This window comes from Lynx canadensis, chromosome X (assembly GCF_007474595.2).
Source record: "Lynx canadensis isolate LIC74 chromosome X, mLynCan4.pri.v2, whole genome shotgun sequence".
Classification (NCBI taxonomy): Eukaryota; Metazoa; Chordata; class Mammalia; order Carnivora; family Felidae; genus Lynx; species Lynx canadensis.
Window position 1 is genome coordinate 45,578,651 of NC_044321.2, and position 18,657 is coordinate 45,597,307.

Sequence of the window (18,657 nt, forward strand, 5' to 3'; positions counted from 1 at the left end):
CACATCAGAAAGGTGGTGCCAGTTTCTCCGTACTATACAACAGTACCCGTTTCTTCACATTCTTTCCCACCTGTGTTAACTGGAATTAACGTAAAAACTTTATATGAGTGTGTGTGTGTGTGTGTGTTATATACAATGTTACATTAGTTTCAGTTGTACAATATAGTGATTCAACACTTCCATACAACATCTGGTGCTCATCATGAACTTGCACTCCTTAATTTCCATCACCTGCTTAACTCATTCCACGTGTGCACCCCCTCCCCCTCCCCGCCCCACCGCGCCCCACCCCAACCCCACATCCCTTCTGGTAACCATCTTATATTTTAATTTGGTAAGTGGTTTCCATTGTGCTTTTAATGGATCTTTGATTATTACAGAGGTGGTAATAATTATCACAGAGGTAAGCATTTTTATATGCTTATTGCTCATTTATATTTCTTCTTTTGTGAATCACCTTTCATGTACTTGTATGTGTTTCTGTTGGGGAGTTTGTTTCTTAGTGATTTGTAAGTTTTAACTTTTTTAATGTTTATTTTTGAGAGAGAGAGAGAGGAGAGAGAGACAGAATGAGCAGAGGGAGGGGCAGAGAGAGAGGGAGACACAGAATCTGAAGCAGGCTCACAAACCACGAGATCATGGGGCGCCTGGGTGGCGCAGTTGGTTAAGCGTCCGACTTCAGCCAGGTCACGATCTCGCGGTCCGTGAGTTTGAGCCCTGCGTCAGGCTCTGGGCTGATGGCTCAGAGCCTGGAGCCTGTTTCCGATTCTGTGTCTCCCTCTCTCTCTGCCCCTCCCCTGTTCATGCTCTGTCTCTCTCTGTCCCAAAAATAAATAAACGTTGAAAAAAAAAATTAAAAAAAAATAATAAAAAAAAAACAACAAAAAAAACCAAACCACGAGATCATGACCCGAGCCAAAGTTGGATGCTCAACGAACTGAGCCACCCAGTTACCCCATAATATATATATTTTAATATATTTAAATATATAAACACATAATACACTATACACACACACACACACTATATATATATATATATATGATTAACCCATTGTCTGTCAGAGACATGTTTTTTCCTAGATTGTCATTGCTTTTTAAATTTTTTTTTAGTTTATTTTTTGAGAGAGAGAAAGAGAGGGCAGGGGAGGGGCAGAGAGAATCCCAAGCAGGCTCTGCAATGCCAGTGCAGAGCCCAATGTGGGGCTTGAACTCACGAACCATGAGATAGTGACCTAAGCTGAGATCAAGAGTCAGACACTCAACTGACTGAGCCACCCAGGCGCCCCATAAATTGTTATTGCTTTTTAATTCTGTTCACAGTGTTGCCAACATTTTAGTAGTCACATATATCAGTCTTTTCCCTTATGATGTCTCTTATAGATTTTAGCCTTAGATTTTCCATATCCCGTATCGGTTATTATTTGCTCATATTTTCATTGTGTGCTTTAAAGAATAAGTTCATATTTTTCATGCTTGACTCTTCCATTTGGAACTTATTTATGTGAAGTGTAGAGCAAAATTTGTATTTTTTTAAATTTAAGTTAACATACTGTGAAATACTGGTTTCAGGAGTAGAATTCAATGATTCATCACTTACATACAACACCCAGTGCTCATCACAAGTGTTCTTTTTAATATCCATCGCCCATCTGGCTCATCCCCCACCCACCTCCCTCCATCAACCCTCAGTTTGTTCTCTATCATCAAAAGTCTCTTGTGGCTTGTTTCTGTCTCTTCTCTTCACCCCCCTTCCCATGTGCTCATCTGTTTTGTTTCTTAAATTCCACATGAGTGAAATCATATGGTATTTGTCTTTCTCTGATTGAGTTATTTCGCTTAGCATAACACATTCTAGCTCCATCCATGTCATTGCAAATGGCAAGATTTCATTCTTTTTGATGGCTAATATTCCATTATATGTATGTATATGTATATATATGTGTACACACACACACACACACACACACACACACATACCCCATCTTCTTTATCCATTCATCAGTCGATGGACATTTGGGCTCTCTCCATAGTTTTGGCTATTGTTGATAATGCTGCTATAAACTTCGGGGTGCATCTACCCCTTTGAATCTGTATTTTTGTATCCTTTGGGTAAATACCTAATAGTATAATTGCTGGGTCATAGGGTAGTTCTATTTTTAGTTTCTTGAGGAACCTCCATATTGTTCTCCAGAGTGGCTGCACCAGTTTGCATTCCCACCAACAGTGCAAGAAGTTTCCTCTTTCTCTGCATCCTCGCCAACACCTGTTGTTTCTTGTTAATGTTAACCATTGAGGTGGTTTCTCACTGTGGGTTTGATTTGTATTTCCCTGATTATGAGTGATGTTGAGCATCTTTTCATGTGTCTGTTAGCCATCTGGATGTCTTCTTTGGAAGTGTCTATCATGTCTTTTTCCCATTTCTTACCTGAGTTGTTTGGTCTTTGGATGTCAGAATCCCAGAGAACACAGGCAGCAACCTCTTTGACCTTGGCCATGGCAACTTCTTACTAGCCATGCCGCTGAAGGCAAGGGAAACAAAAGCAAACCTGAACTATTGGGACCTCATCAAGATAAAAAGCTTCTGCACAGTGAAGGAAACAAACAACAAAACTAAAAGGCAAAATTTTATCTTTTACCTTCCCAATACTTAGGCAAGTTTCCTAACCTTGACAAAGCTATTCCTCTGTAACTGGCTCTTGGCACTTTTTCTTTCTTTCTTTCTTTTTTTTTTTTTTACAGCCCACAGCATGCTGAATATTCATGGCTGAAGCCATTCTGCCAGGTCTATTTCAACTCCCATCTTGCTTAGCATGTCAGTTTGTTCCCCAAAGTCTCAAAGCCAGCTATACTTGCATTTTTATGCAAATTGATAGTCTTCATTTGCCTTTTTATGCTTGTGAGTTTTGCCATTTTTTTTCATGAGTCCTAAACACTCCTTCTTAAGGTTATTCTTGGGTATTTTGTTATCATTGTGAAGATAATCTATTTCTTATGTTCTCTGGTTATTGCTTGTACTTGAGAAAATGTTTAATCTTGCTACCCCTGCCTGTTAAGTCTCTGTGTGCCCACTGCCCCCTGTACTTTCCTAACACCTGCCTCCTTCCCTTCAGTAAGTTTTTGGAAAGCACGGCCTTCTCAGTATTGTCAGCACATGGTAAGTGCTCAATAATATTTTATGTTTATTATGGGTAATAATTCTCCCAGCCAAGGCAGATACACATCCTAAACATAGAACCATATGTTCCAGTTTATCTGGTTTGCGCCTGTGGCCCAGCATAATTATTGATAGCATCCTTTTTATTCTTAAAATTGTCTAACTTTGGATGACAAAGTACATGGTCACCCTATAATTAAAAGAGGACTATTTTAATAAGGAAACAACCCATGGTAATCATAATGCACAGGCAGATCAGTGGGAATTACTAGGGGGCAAAAAGAGACCTGTTTAATCATATCAAGAAAGCATCTATTAATTAGCCTTCATGTAGAATTAGGCGTTACAGACTCCCCTGCTGCCTAACTCAAATTCGTGAAATATAATAAATTGTCTATCTCAAAAAACTACAAAATATTTCAGATGTTATAAAGTATTATAATAGATAGCATTGTAAGGAACACCCACGTTGTCTAGCACCACCCAGCCTAAGAAATAAAACATCACCAACATAGTTGAGGCTGTGTAATTATCCGTCCCAAACTGCATCTCCTTGTCCCCCATAACTTATCCTGAACACTGTGCAGTACTTTGTCATACTTCTGCATGGATTTTCATACTCTTTACGTATACAGATGTAGTTTTTCACGCTCTTGGTATGTATGCCATGTAGTTTTGTGACTTTTAAACAGGTCTCATACTTGTCAAGATTGTGCATGTTGATAAATTCAATGGATATTTTTACTGCTACACAGAATTCCACTGTATGAATTTATTACCTACTCATGCGTGTTGGACAATAAATGTTTACACGGTGAATGCTTTGTTCATTGTTAAGTAGTCCTCTTGTTGGGAGTCAATTTTAGGTTCTAACAACTTGTGGTTCTCTTTGTTTAGTGAAGTTTCTCAACAGTTATACCTCATTTTCTGCTTTATTGAACTGGTTAGAACTGGTGTTAAGTGTTGATAGTGGTGATTGGCCACATTATGCTTCCAGCGTGATGTTGGCTGTTGGTCTAAGGCAACCTCATCAAGGTACTGTCTTTACTTTTAAGTTACCAGTAATAATTTTTAGCAAATGCCTTGCATCAATTGACAGGATTTTTTTATTTGACTGACATTGAGGTGATAAATAGTACACCACACACATATCCCAAAGGCAAATCATACTTGGGGTCCCATTAGGTTTCTGTAGTATGCCACTGAATTAGATGTTTTTGTTTTTCAGGGTTATTCCATCTGTACTCCCAGCCTCCATACCCAACTCCCAAACCTTGCACCTCTCCAATTTAAATGTTAGAGGTTTATTCTTTGATTTTTTTCCAAGAATCAGTTTTTAACAAAATTTTTTAATGTTTATTTTTGAGAGAGAGTGAGAGTGGGGGTGTGGCAGAGAGAGGGAGACACAGAATCCGAAGCAGCTCCAGGCTCCAAGCTATTGGCACAGAGCCTGGCACAGGGCTTGAACTCAAGAACTGTGAGATCATGACCTGAGCTGAAGTCGGACACTTAAACTGACTGAGCCACCCAGGTGCTCCAAGAATCAGTTTTTAAGCTTATTTATCAATTCTACCATATTTCTGCTTATTCTTTTCATTTCAAAGCCCTGCTGGACTGCCAGCCTCATCTTAGGCCACCACCATCCTTTGCTTAAGTTGTGTCAATTGGACTCCTACTGCCTTGACCTAGATTAATCTCGCCTTCTTAATCTTGACTCCCAGCCTTGGGATTCAAGTCGAGTGGCTGACAATGGAAAGCCTTCCCTGATCTTCCAGGCTAGGTCAGGTACTTCTCTGGGAACCTGGGGACCCCTTCCTACATCTGTCACAGAACTACTCAGTCTACTTCTCCTTGGACTAGAATCTCAGTAGCAGGGACAGGGCCAATTCATCTGTCTTCTCAGGTGTCAGCCAGATGAGGCAAAGGTTAAGTGTCAATTTAAAAAAGGGAGAAAATATCTAGCAGCCATTTGCATCAGGGCCAAGGGGGAGCAGCTTAAGGGGAAAATCTTTATGAAATAGGACCTCCAGAGAATGAGAAAAACCACACAAAGCAAGCATTACTCGGGGTTGTTTTTCTAACTAAACCTTTATTATTTTTTTCTTTGAAGGCTGGAACCAAAGTCCTTCGATCAGCTGTAACTGCTGGATGGAGTAAAAACCACAAGAGACTATTGGGTGATCTGTTAACAGACTGGCAGATGACGAAACAAAACCAAAAAGGATGGGAAGACTGTTCTTCTGGAAAGCTAGTCAAATTACTTGCTTATTGAAATTTGTTAGAAATAAACTATTAAATGAAATCAAAATTTTAAACTGAGCTCTAGACTTGAGGCTGTTATAAAGGCTCACCAAACAGAACTGTCGGTTGGGTTGAGTTCTCAGAATGTTTCTTAAAACCTGGTTTGTTCCCCTCAAGCAAGGTGATGCTTTGTCCTTGGCTGCAATCTGTAACACCATCACCGCCCTCAAGTGCAGGTCCCATTCTAAAAAACATGCTTCCCTCAATTCCTGGTGGCTGCTGATCTCTCCTGATAACTGGGAAACCGCCTTTGAAGAAGGAAGATGCACCAGTAGTGGTGGCAGAGATGGTTTTCTGGAGTCCATTTGCATCTTTTCTCCAGATGTCTAGCATGTGCTCAAGAGTTGTTTCTTTTAAGTTTGAAAAAAACTCCATTGTGAAAAGTGAGTTATGAAGAGTGCTCTTTATTTGAAACCTCCACAACACAGACGCCAATCTTGTCTCGCATTGAATCATTAGCTGTGCACATCAACACATTCCAAGCACAAATTAAGAAATGCAAACAGAACAAAAAAATATATATATATATAATTTTTTCCCCTATCCAAAGGTTTCAAGTCTCAATGCAGCAAATCCTTCTGAACACAGAATCTGAGGAGCACACTGTTCAAACAGTTGGGACAAACAGGTCCCTGCAAAGGCTAATGCCTTTTTAACACATGGGCTGGGGATCATGGACGGCATGGAACAGGGAGGAGGAGGTGAGGAAAAGGGAGAGGGAGAGAAAATGAGCAGGAGAGGGGCAACGGGTATGCGCTGGGGAAGCTGGGACACACACATGGTGAGTTGATGGATTTCATTTATTGGTTTTTGACATTTTCTTTCGGGTTCTTTTTTGTTTTCATTTCCCCCCATTCCCAGGTCCAACAATGATAGAAAAACCCCACAGTGGTGGGCAGAGCCTTATTAGGCCAGCCCAAAGCCTTCAGAGCACTCCTGGATGGCCAATAGTAGCATGTGGCGGAGCTTCTCAAAGCTCTCATAGGCAGGCAGGTCCAGCTGATTAAAACTAGGGAAAGAAGAAAAATCAGTTTGTGACAAAAGATAACCAAATCCCTGTGTTCCCATGGTGCCCACTGACCTGTCCTCCCTAAGGGAACCTACTCCTCACTTCTTGAAGACTTGCAGTCTTATCCTAGCCTGCTCTGCCCTTTTCTAATGTGGCCCCAATACTGGCCATGAGGCACCTAAAATGTAAATCTGACCCTGTCACTCCTTAAACACCACAGCCTTGCCTATGGGCTAATGTGCAAGCTCCAAGGATGCCTTTGGGGTCACTGGTGATCCAACCTCTGCTGAGTTATTCAGCCTTCTGTTGCCTGCAACCTCTTGCTCCAACTGAGCCCTGGAGTACACTGTGCTCTCATGTGGCAGTGTTGACCTGCAATGTCTCCCCAACCTACTGTGAATCTGGGCCAGCTTCTCATCTCAAACATCACCTTTTCCACAAAACTACCAAACTGTGAGCTACCCCAAGGTCTAGCATTGCTGGGGCCAGATTTGGGTTCCTGCCCTTGGGTAGGGGCCTAGAAGCAGCAAATATGCAAGCTCAATCATGAATGCTTAAAACAGGGAACAAATCCTTCCTCTTACCATGTGTGAGCTGAAGGCAGGCGATCTGTGGACCTGTCATCTCGATGGATCTGAAACTTCTGAATGCCATTCATACCTTCAAGGGCAGCAAAGCCTTGCAAGGGCACTTTGGAAGTACCCGTGACAAACTGGAGGAACTTGGCACGGTCAGCTTGGTCGAAAGAACGCAATGCTCTCCAGAACCACTGGATCTGTGGGAAAGGACACAAGAAGCCAGTGTTAGGTAGAGAGCTCTTGGAAAGAGGGGGGGATAGGATTTGAAATCTTAGGCAAGTCCCTTCCGTGAAATGGGCTTCAGTTCCTCCATTCATAAGATGAGCAAAAACATTACCTGAAAACATGTTCTAGAAGGATGAAGAGTTAGGTGTAAGTAAGCTGTCACCTATACCCCCTTCATGCCCCCAAAGAGTACTGGTTTATGTGGTGTCATACAAACTAGCACTACTTAGGGATAGGAGAAAGATGCCAGTAGCAGCTCACCTGAATAGAGTTGGACTGGTACTTGTGGTATTCAGTGTTGGATTTCAAATCATCAATGTCAATTGTGGGCAGTCCTGATATGAGTAGCTCTAACTCCTGCTCAGTGAAGATAGAAATGAGGCGCTTTGGAATGATCTCATAGAAGCCTTCTAAGAAAGCTGCCAGCTGTTTACGGATGGCTCCTGGGGAGAGAACCAACAAGCCATACGGCATCTAAACTCACACAACTGTTAGAGGTCAGAGGTCCTCAATCTGGCTCCAGCTGCAACTAGGATTGTGAATGGTATACCTGCCTCACCTAACACTGTTTCTGGGCCCCTGTATAGGGTGAATTAAGGGAAATATTTTTTGGTCAGGTGTTTGGACTCTGGCTGGGATTTGTGGCTGGCACAGGGGAAGAGAAAAAACAGTATCTGTGAAATGAGTGAGGCCTGACCTCTTCCCATACGAGCAACAAGGAGTATAAGGGACATTTCCCCTACCTGTCATTCTCATCTGGCACACCAGGTGTACATACTCCTTCTTATTCTCTTCTGTTACCAAGATGTTGGCCCCATTAGGTTTGAGGTCACGAACTTCACAGACTCCAAACTCTTGGACCTGGAACACCCAAAACACCAATCATTCATACCAGGCTTGGTCCAGGATGGGATTTATATAGCTACCTGGGAATATGTAAAATCTTTGCCATGTCCTGGGCAGAGAGATGAAACAAGGTCATAGAAAAGTATCTTTTCTCAGGAGCTCATAACTTTGTAATAGAGAAAAGCCAAGGGTTTGGCCTCAAAACACATAGAGGCTGAAAATAAGGAAATTGTCAATGGAAAAGGGAAAAGGCATGATTAACATGTGTAATATGATACGGTACAATCTGTATGAAAAACAATTTGGAGGAAGACTAACTTTGATATTTATTTATACAATTTTTCTACAATGAACTACTTCTGGAAATGAAGCATATGGAATTGGAGGCTTTAAATACATATATACATATATACATATGTATATAAATAAAGAGGAAACTAGGAACTTGAATTGTTTTACAAATCCTGGTTTTTCTGTTTGTGATGTCTCATATAAATACCCACTGCTCACTGCACTGCTCACTGCTGGATGGGGAATGGAGCATGGGACTTAAAAGTTGAGATGCTTCCTTAGAAGCATAAGAGATTATCCAATCCCAGTTCAAGGGTGGCCCCATAATGGGTTTCCTGGACTAGCTAGAATGTGCTGTGGTGACAATTTCTTGACCTACCTCAGTGCTGAAGGTGAGGTCATAACCTAGTGTGGAGACATCATTTTCCAGCAGATAAACCAGGCCCTGGTAGAAGTGGTAATCTTCACTCTCCATATCCGTATATCTAGAAAAACACGATCAGGGTCACCATGGGTTAGTGCAGGAGAGAAGCATGGGGGTGGGATACAAGAAAAGAACCTGTCAAAAGAGAATGTGGATCCTTTGCCACATCCTCACCTGACAGACTTGCCCAAGATGTGTTTGTAGAAGGACCGAGTAAAATAGCACTCCAGGAGGCGGTTGTCATATACAGCTTTGGCCACAATGCGTCCAACAAACTTGAAGTAGCTGAGGTGGTTGGGGTTGCAGTGGGAAGATGGGTTGATGGTGTAGGTGACCCGGTCACCGGGTGAGGTACGGAACAAGGCATACATAGGATTAAACATCTCCCGAGAGATGATCATATACCACTCCCGTAGGAGCCCTCCAGCATCCTGCCCTTCTTCTCCTTCAAACACTATATACCTGCGTAAGAGACCAGAAACAGATGTGCAGAAAGCCCAGGACAAATCCATTCATTTATGTAGTATGACCCGAGTGAGTGAGTGAAGCAATGGCTGGGGAGTACAGGATCAGAGAACAGAAGTGAATACAGAGTGCCAGGAAAGCCCAAGGGTAGGGATCTGGGACAAAACAAAATGCATCGACAGAAAAGAAGTCCTGCATTATCAGTAAAGGTTCATCAACAGGAAAGGTATAGAGGCTTAAATGAGGGCCTCACTTAGGGAAAGCAGGGAGAGGAGGAATCCAGTGGTGTCAGAGAGGGCTGATCAGGCTGATATCTGTTAAGGATTTGGTGGTGGAGGAGCAGGGCCCAGTCTGTCTCAGAAGTGTCTCTAACTTCCTATATGATTACATGGATGGGGAACCCATGCCACGAGGGAGAGGAGGAATCAAGTTCCTGAGCTCAGGAGCGTCAAACTACTCCAACGGGTCTTTCATCTCACTGGCATTAAACTGCTGATCTCTTCTAGGTAGCTTCAGAATCACCAGTGAACAATTACCAATTTGGTGAGGAGCCACTCATGCAAGTGTGGTCTCCCTGAAGCCAGGATACCATCTGCTCAGCAGTCTTCCCATTCCTAATGTAACAACAGAGAAAGCTCTCTGTGAAGCCATCAGGTTTATCCTTATAAATGCCAAAGACTCTTCGCTCTGGGATTTGCTGCGTAGCTCATCCCAAAGGGCAGCCTAGCCAGCATTAGACCAGTCTTCTGAGACCAGACCGAGAAGACAGAAGACAGCTCAGTGAGACTATCTATACCAGGTTCCTATTTGGAATTCCTGCTGGGGAGGGCAGCACCTCCCTCAGTTCCTGGGCACATCTGGTGCTTAAGTAAGCCTTCACTACCATGTAGGAAGTTGCTCCACCCTCCCATCCTCTTTTCTCTCTTATGGGCTCTTACAATCGATTCTTCATTTCTTCAGGGGATTTCCGGTGCAGTTCACGATAGGAATCTTCAAACACATGATCACGGCGGACGTGCACAGCCATGTCTTCTTTCCGAAGCCCCTCATCCAAACGTTCTAGCTCTTGGCGGAAATATCTTGGGAGGTAGAAAAGGAAAATAGGATTGGGGGTGGCAGAGCAAACTTCTGTTTGCTTGATCTTGATTAGGATGAAGACCCACAGTGATGGTCCTCCCATCCTCCCAACACTTTGATCCTTGCTCCCCACATGTTCCCCTGGGGAAGTGCCCAGTAGTTTGGAGAGGCAGGTTATTCATTACCAACTCTAAATTTTTCCCATCTCCACCGAATAAAGGCCCACAGAGTCTGTGGCAGAGAATTTCTGCTGAGCCATGCTGTAAGTATGCTATGGCTACCTGCACCTCCTGTATTACCCCAAAGGATGGAATGGAACTTTAGGAGTCATGTGATTAAATAAAGGTTCTGCACTTCTCTGAGGAAGGATGGAGAAGACCAGGGAGTATTTAGGTATAATGACTGTCAGAGACACAGATGAATCTCTTCCCTCCCACCCAGCACCATTTCCAATGGCTGCCACCCATGGAAACTTCTTTCTCTGAAAACACTCCTTCGGGAGGAATTTTGGCTCCTTTCTCGGAGAGAAGATAGCATTTGAAAAGTTCCCATCCCCACAGCCTCCAGGGCACATACTTGCGCTTGACATCAAAGTCGAGGACACGAATGTAGTCTACCAGGACAGCAAAAGGTCCATCAGCGAGGTGGGTGGTGGACTGCCGTAGGATCTGGTTTAACACAGTGCGGTGAGTCTCTGTGGGGAGAAAGGGACAGCAGGAATCAGCACGTCCTGGTTCCCAGAAGACTACATGATAGCCAACCAACCAGCAACTTTCTTATTTCAGAGAAAAAAGTGTGGCACAAAAGGGCTTTCAGATCCGGTCCCTACCCTCACTAGCTTCATTCTCTTTCTCCCCCTACCCACCCAGCCACCCCTCCCCCCCACCCTCTCTCTCTCTCACTCAGTCCCATCCCTCTCCCCCATGAAACAGCTAAGAATAAAATGTATGAAATGACCCTGTAAAAAAAATGAATCCTTCTACGCTGGAGGCCTAAGAGTTCCCTGTACCTGCAAAGCGAAGGAACTTCTGCGTGTCAGGGGGCAGGCTTGAGGAGATGTGCATAGACGAGGGCTCCCTGGAGAAGAATGGGTCAAGGGAGGAAGGAGTGGCTGGGGTTAAGGGGGCAGGGGAGAGTGGAGGAGGCTCGTCCTTGATGTGTGCCAGCTGGCTCTCACGGGTGTCTCGGACAGGAGGCTTGCTCTCTCGCTCTGTGGCATGGACCAGGAAGAAGGCCTCGACAGCTGGCTGTAGCACTGGGGGTAGGAATGATAGGGAAGTTTTGAAACTTCAACATACAAACCTCTTTTCCTTCATGATCAAATTACAGAAGTACAGTATGGAAGAAATACTGAAAACCTGCAGGAGAAATACAATGGTAACAAAGAAAAATGAAGCCACGGAGGAAGTCTGAGCCTCCTTGAAACTAAAGAAAAATGGAGGGGCGCCTGGGTGGCTCAGTTGGTTACGTGTCCGACTTCGGCTCAGGTCATGATCTCGCGGTCCGTGAGTTAGAGCCCCACGTCGGGCTCTGTGCTGGCAGCTCAGAGCCTGGAGCCTGTTACAGATTCTGTGTCTCCCTCTCTCTCTGACCCTCCCCTGTTTGTGCTAGGTCTCTCTCTGTCTCAAAAATAAATAAACGTTAAAAAAAATTAAAAAAAAAAAATGGAATAGGCTACCAGTTATAAAGATTCCCCTGGTCTAAAAAGTGAAAGGTACCAGCTACTAAAAGAAAAGGCAAATCTTTTTTTTCTGATACTAAAGTGACAGAATTTGAATTCTCCTTTGAATTCTCATTTCAGAGACAGTGAGGGGGTGATCTGGAAGGAAGAAAGTTAAGCTCGAAGAAAGGGCCCAGAGCAGATCAGTGGGTTGGGACCTTGGCCCAAAGGCCACAACTCACCTAGCACCGCATGCTGGTCATGGGATTCCTCCAGTTCCTTTAGACACTCTCCCAGCATGTCCCATAGCTCGTCCAAGCTCAGCTGCTCACTGAGCAGGGGTAACTCAGGTGGCCTCTCCTCCTTCTCCTTCTCCCCTTGTGAGGTTCCATCTGAGCCTATAGGCCACACAGAAGAGAGACAGAAAGCCTTTGAGGTATTTCCTTCATTTAGCTTTTTCCCAGACCAGCTGTGCAGGCCATTAGATCAAGTAGACTGGCTCACTGGCTACTAAGTAATACTGAGTGACATCTGGAAGTAAGCTCTAATCCTACACTGGATGAAATTTAAATTTAAATAAAATTAATACAATAAAAAATTTGGTTTCTCACTTGCAAGAGCCACATTCAAGGAAACTGAAGCCAAGAGAGATTTGCTTCAGGTACCAGTCCCTAAATGGGGGAGCCACAACTGAAACACATGCTGTCTCCACATCTAACATCACATCACAGTTTCTTAACTCCAGGAATTATAGTGTATGCTACGAATCTCTAATAAGGGCGTGAGATGGTGATATTGATCTTCGTTGGTAAAAGCTTATTAACGTTTACATAAACCAGCGTTCAGTGGAACAAACTGGAAAACAGAGCTTATATATGTAGAGAGCAGGGGACCCAGCAGACACTTCATGAAGACTGGCTCTTTTGGTGCACTGGAAACAGGAAGTAGTACTGACCGATGGACGGAGTATCCTGAGCACCGGGAGATGGCTGGTCCACATCCATGGGTGACTCCTCCCTCCGGACAGAGGCCTCTGACTGGCTTGACTCCGACTGGATAAAAGGGAGACAAAGTCACATAAAGGGTGCAATGCAACTCTGCTTTCCTCAGGGAGAGGCTAGAGGCTGTTTCTACCCATTCTCACACATACTAAGTTTGGAAAGAGGTTTCCTATATGTTTGGTCAGAAAACCCTGTGGCTTTCCAGAACAAAAGAATGGCCTTCCCACCTCCTTTGCTGTCCTCCACCCTGAGCTAGCAAGCTTTTCCGAAAAGCTCCTTAGATTCCTGCATTGCCTCCACTCTACTCTTCACCTATATCTAGTCAGACACCAGCCTTCTGGATACAGACTTGGAAGACTTCTTCTGGGGACAGATTACATATATGCGCATCTACATATAAAACTCAAGTGAACAGACTGTAGGTTTGGCTCTCTGTTTCTGTTTGCTCAGAAAAGGGGAAATAATAAGGGAAAGCCTTTGATGGGTGGCATTATTCACAAAGCCAACATCTACCCTATCGGGTGTGGGAAAGACGGGGCAGAAAAAAGTACTTCAGAATAATAGCTGTTTTCCCTTTCTCGTTGGGAGTCACAGCCCGCAAATTCTAGGACGTTCCCAGCATGCTCAATGAAATCATACTGTAGAATAGTAATTATACGTAAAGAAAAACCAAGCCTCAGGATACCTTTATTTCCTGGATCTTGGGAAGGTGACTTGCATGTTTCAAGAACAGGAAAACAATGAGAGTGCCACAGCATACATACATGATGCCAGGCTTTTCCCGCAGCCACTCTGTGCTGGGATCCCAACAATGAGTTGGCTATCTAGAAACCTGAGGGTTTCTTCCCAAAAGTGACTGAGTGCCTAGGTGCCAAGGTACCAAGAGAGTATGGAAAACAGAAGCAGAGGCCAGGGTAGATGGACCAGCCATAGCCTAGAAGAGGCTGTGGGACGTAGACCAAGCTTGGGAGAATTTCATGGGCTGGATTCCTGATGTATTTGCATTATTCCAGGAGACTGAAAAATCTTTATTCCACAGCCCCTCAGAACCCAGACACTTAGCATTATGCAGTATGCAAAAGCGCCACTATTGACTGGATAGCTGGGAGTGGGGTATGATGGCCAAGCTTTAAATCATATCAATCCAAACCAAACCAACAAAACAATGAACAAACAGTAGAGAAAACACCAACAGAAAGTAACCCTGTTGTCCAGAAGCATTCATACAGCAAACTTAATGCAAAAGCATACAAGGTAAGGGCAGTGAAACCCCACTGACGATGTGGTGGGGAGGGAAGAGAGACAAATGAATGAGGGGCCACAGGCATCATGCTAACCGTTGCTGCTTGTTGCTGTCTCCGCGCCCTTTGACCCTCACGTACCATTTGTATAATGGCATCAGCCTCAGCCTCCAGCTGCCGAACAGCTGCCTGGATGCTGCTAGCTGAGCCTAAACCGGAGGAACCTGGGAGAAAGAAAAAGAAAGGCAAGATATAAAATGTAGAAAGAGAGAATGCCCAATATTCTCTCTCCCATCGCCTGGGCTGCCACAGGGCATCCTGCTGAAGTCTCTGAGCTTTATTTAGCTCAGGCAGCTACACAGTGCTCATCACCAGGCACTAAGAGCTACCATTACAAGTAAGGGCAGGGGACATGGTGGTACACAGATGGATAGTAGCAGGTAGAGAAGGTTCTGTGGGACAGGAAGAAAGGTAGGATTTGGCAGGCCATGGCTGAGGCAACATGGCTGCAAAGTTTTAGTCAGGAGTGAGCCAAGAAGCAGAATGGAGACACGGTGACTTAAACCTTATTCAGCGAAAGATCTGCCCCCAATTTCTTTGCCAGATTTCCACTCCCCTTTAATTCTCACTTGCCCTAATGAATTTCCTATGCAGACAGCTTGAGTGAGATACAGAATGCAGCCATCAACATTCTAGCAAAGTATCATCATTTCCTTTTTTGGAAAGTTCATGCAGGATGGAGACATGACATTAGGTCCTGCCTTCCAGGGACTCTGAGTTCACCACCACCAACCCTGACCCTCAACTGGACACTCCAGTTCCATACCTAGCCTGCCTGTCTGCTTGGCTTTCTTGTTAGCTCGGCGTGTGTCGTCTCGGAGCTGGATGATGACCTGCAGTACCCTCAAGAAGAACTTCTGGGTAGATGTCTTGGATGTCAACATGGACATAGAAGGCAGCTGGAGCTCCCGGCCACCCAGAGGTCGCTTCTGAGATGCCACAATTACCACATTCTCAGCCATGTCAAACCTGGACAGTGTAGAGGTGGCTTGCGTATATTGACAGCATCAAAGCACAAACATCCAGAGTGAGCAGGGCTTTTTGGTGTTGACTAGAGGGTTAAAGAATCTCCAAAGGAAATCCCACAGTGGGGAAAAAATAGGGTCAGGTATGTATAGGACAGAGAGGGGGGGAAAAAAAAACCAAACAAACCAGGAAACCAGCAAGAGCCACCTTTTAGAATATCCCAGATTTTGGCCCCATAGCCAAATGAGTGGCTACCACCCACCTGCTCTGCATTTTGCCTTTCAGCTTGGTGGTCTGTGGCTGCTCCTCAGGTAGGCCATCAGGAGAGAGGGTCTCACACTGGGCTCGCCGCTGCTGTTCTAGGTTATATTCCCGTAACTCAGCCAGAAGGGTACCTGGGTCAAGTAGAGGAGCCAGCAAGTGTTCAGACTTCCCTAGTGAAGCAGCTGAAAGCCAAACCTTTGCAAGAAACCTACCAGGCTATTGTCTTTGCTCAGCTGCAGAGAATCTGGAGTGAGCAGAATTTTGCTGTTCACCTATGTGTGTTCATGGATCAACCATCCAGAGACTACCAATTTACCCTGCCTCAAGAATCTGTACAATCTACATGAAATGCAGATCAGTACAGAGAACAAAAAGTATCGGTTTGGGAGCCTGTATACATTTTGAACTTCTGAGGTTTTTGTGGTGATCTCAGGCAAACTGCTTAGCTCCTTCTCCCAGTTTACTTATCCATCTTAATAATGAGACTAATCTCACAAGGCTATTTTGAGGATAAGGAAAGAACTGCAGGAGAGTGCCTAGGACACTGCCTGGCCCATGGGTGTTGAATGGTAGCAGTCAAGAAAGGTCAGACTGTGGCCAAATTCCTCCCGGAAGAACCTTATAGTTCTCATGTAGCAAAGAACATAACGTCCTGGGTCATAACAGTTTAATTAACACCCATATCACCTAAGCCCCGGGCACATTTGTGAGGAGAGAACTAACCAGGTAACCAAAATCTAGGGAGAGCCATGATTGGGATGGGAGTGGGAGAGAGCAAACAGGCTCTCTATGCTGAAAGAAAACCTGGCTCTACTCGTCAATTCAATTGCTTCATCAACCTGGGTTTTAGTTTTCTCTTGGTAACAACAGGAAGGAAGATTGAAACGAGACAACTTCCAAGTGTTCTTAGAACTTTTGTACCCTCACAAGTACACAAAGGCAGAGGGTACCATTTGGACTCTCAATTCTTGGGCCTAACCTAAGTGCAGGTGCATCTCTGAGGTGGTGAAGTTGCCTAGGCAGGTTCATCATAGGACTCCTACAAGTGCCCAGAATGTAGAAGTGGAAGAAAGAGCACTGCTGGTCCTATACATGATTGTTTTCCTTTACTAATAAGCATGGATTACATGCCACGTGCCGGGCACTGGCAATATAGAGAAAAGCCCAGCCTTGCTCTCCATGAACAACTGAGCAGAGGAAAACAGATGACAACCCAGTATTATCACTGTTGCAATAGACGAAGAGTACAGGGGGCTATGCTACACAAGCGGAAGGAGTTTGATTCAACCTGGGGATTCGGGGAAGGCTTCCATAAAGAGGGGACACCTCAGTGGAAGGTTTCAGAAAGACAAGTCGTTTTACTCCTGTTATTACCTATCTGTTTACAAAGAGTATAGCCCAGATGGCGAGCTCCATTCAGTAGCAGCTTGAGAACAGTGTCCCGGGTTGCAGGGTCCCCCCGAGAGAGCTGTAGTAACACATTTGCTGCATCTTCCAGACCTTCTTCAGAACAAGAGTGTGACGTCAACACCTGGGAAAAAGAAAAGAGAAGGGGTGAGCCTCAACTTAAGAATTAAAACTTTATCTACTCCCATTTACCTTTTCTCCCCCAGTCTTGGGAATTCAGAAGAGCCTGGACTCACCTCCACAGAGAGCTGTAGCTGGTTTTCCGTGAGGCCAGAGGATACCATCTTAAAGTCTGCACTGCTGCTGCCCCCATCACCCACCTTTGCTGGAGATTTGCTGGCCTTAGTAGTTGTAGAAGCTTTGAGGAAACAGATGAAATACTGTAAGCCTCTAAAACTCACAGGCCAGAACCAAGAAATCACGAAATCATCCAGGGCTTCAATACGGGAAAGTAGTGAAAAAGAAAAGCCACCCACCAAAGCCAAATCCCAATGACTCAGTTTGTCAAGGAGTCTCAGGACTGTACCTTCTAAAGCGATAATCCCAAACATTTCTCAACTGTTTCCCTACCATTGAGCCCCTTCCTCAAAATCTTCTTCAAATAATTCTTACTAGTCTGCTGTAGGGCTCATTCCCTTTACTTCCTAGGACAGCTTGGCTAGTCTACCCTGATTCACATGGTGTCCTGCCTGTTCTTGAACTCTTTCCTGAGAACTGGCTCCTTCAACCAGGATGGAAAGGTTGGGAGTTCTTTGAAAATAGGGACTTTCTCTCTCTACCCTCCTTTTGGTGCTTAGCCTAGGGAAGCCACATTCAGTGAATGCCTGCTGGTCTTTATGAGTGTCTGTGTGGGTGGATGGATGGGTGTGGGGAGGAAAAGGATGGAGAGAGTGAATTGGGACTGATGAGGTCAAGAATGAATGCCTCTGGCTCTCACAAACACAAACCAAGCTGACTGCTATCATTTAGGGAGTAATACCTGGATGGGGGAGTGAGGGGTGAGGTGGGTGTACACACCCCAGGCTTCCAGCCTATATCCACACTTACTTGAAACAGTAGTGGTAGCAGTCGTGGGGGTAGTCACCGTGGTCGAAGCAGCTACGGCAATGGTGGATATAGCCGTGGCAATAACCAGAGCTGGAGCAGAAGTGACAGGGGTGGTTGCAGCAGGGGGAGTGGGCGTGCTGGAGGCGGCAGTGGTAGTGGTGGTAGATGTGGTTGAGGTGGCAACAGTGGTGGAGGAAGCACTGCTGCCAGAATTAGCCTGTGCTTCCGATACTTTGTTTTCTGGGAGAGCAATTGAGATGAGAGAAAGGAGTCTGAGGAGTTTCTCAGTTAAGAGAGAGCTCCGGCGGATGACTGGGTGTGACAACATGTTCATGAGCTGCCCCAGGGGAGAGGCCTCGAGGCTGTATGGGGAGGTTTCCCCCTCACCACCAGCGCTCACTGGCACTGACTTCACGGAGTTCTTGCCTTTCCGGCTGACATTCATGTTGTCCAGTTTTACCAATAAGTCCCAGAAGTCTGTGCAAATGCCACTGCTGGTGGACTGTGAAGAGCATGGGCTGCAGGCCTGCTTACTGCCCCTCTCCCGATCGCTCTCACAGTTTGTTTCTTTGGTCCGCTGCTGTGTAAAGTGGCTGGGAAATACCTGCCGGCAAGAGAAGGACATGCTTGATCTAGGGG

At 44.9% G+C, this 18,657-nt stretch overlaps 1 protein-coding gene across 10 annotated transcripts in view; it reads right to left on the reverse strand.

Moving 5' to 3' along the window:
* Positions 1-5,841: 5,841 nt before the first annotated feature.
* Positions 5,842-18,657, reverse strand: part of HUWE1 (HECT, UBA and WWE domain containing E3 ubiquitin protein ligase 1) — a 172,458-nt gene continuing 159,642 nt past the window's right edge. For 9 of the 10 annotated variants that reach the window (XM_030306191.1, XM_030306192.1, XM_030306196.2 and 6 more), the window contains 17 exons: positions 18,019-18,622; positions 17,208-17,329; positions 16,939-17,095; positions 15,563-15,695; positions 15,101-15,303; positions 14,371-14,498; positions 12,988-13,084; positions 12,275-12,430; positions 11,382-11,627; positions 10,949-11,066; positions 10,234-10,374; positions 9,005-9,292; positions 8,786-8,891; positions 8,013-8,130; positions 7,531-7,712; positions 7,051-7,241; positions 5,842-6,466 (listed from right to left, as the gene is read on the reverse strand). In XM_030306191.1, the coding sequence (XP_030162051.1) occupies positions 6,364-6,466; positions 7,051-7,241; positions 7,531-7,712; positions 8,013-8,130; positions 8,786-8,891; positions 9,005-9,292; positions 10,234-10,374; positions 10,949-11,066; positions 11,382-11,627; positions 12,275-12,430; positions 12,988-13,084; positions 14,371-14,498; positions 15,101-15,303; positions 15,563-15,695; positions 16,939-17,095; positions 17,208-17,329; positions 18,019-18,622 (3,093 nt within the window). In that variant the 3' untranslated portion in view covers positions 5,842-6,363. The remainder of the gene's footprint in view (positions 6,467-7,050; positions 7,242-7,530; positions 7,713-8,012; positions 8,131-8,785; positions 8,892-9,004; positions 9,293-10,233; positions 10,375-10,948; positions 11,067-11,381; positions 11,628-12,274; positions 12,431-12,987; positions 13,085-14,370; positions 14,499-15,100; positions 15,304-15,562; positions 15,696-16,938; positions 17,096-17,207; positions 17,330-18,018; positions 18,623-18,657) is intronic. The other variant, XM_030306198.1, reaches the window with a different exon arrangement.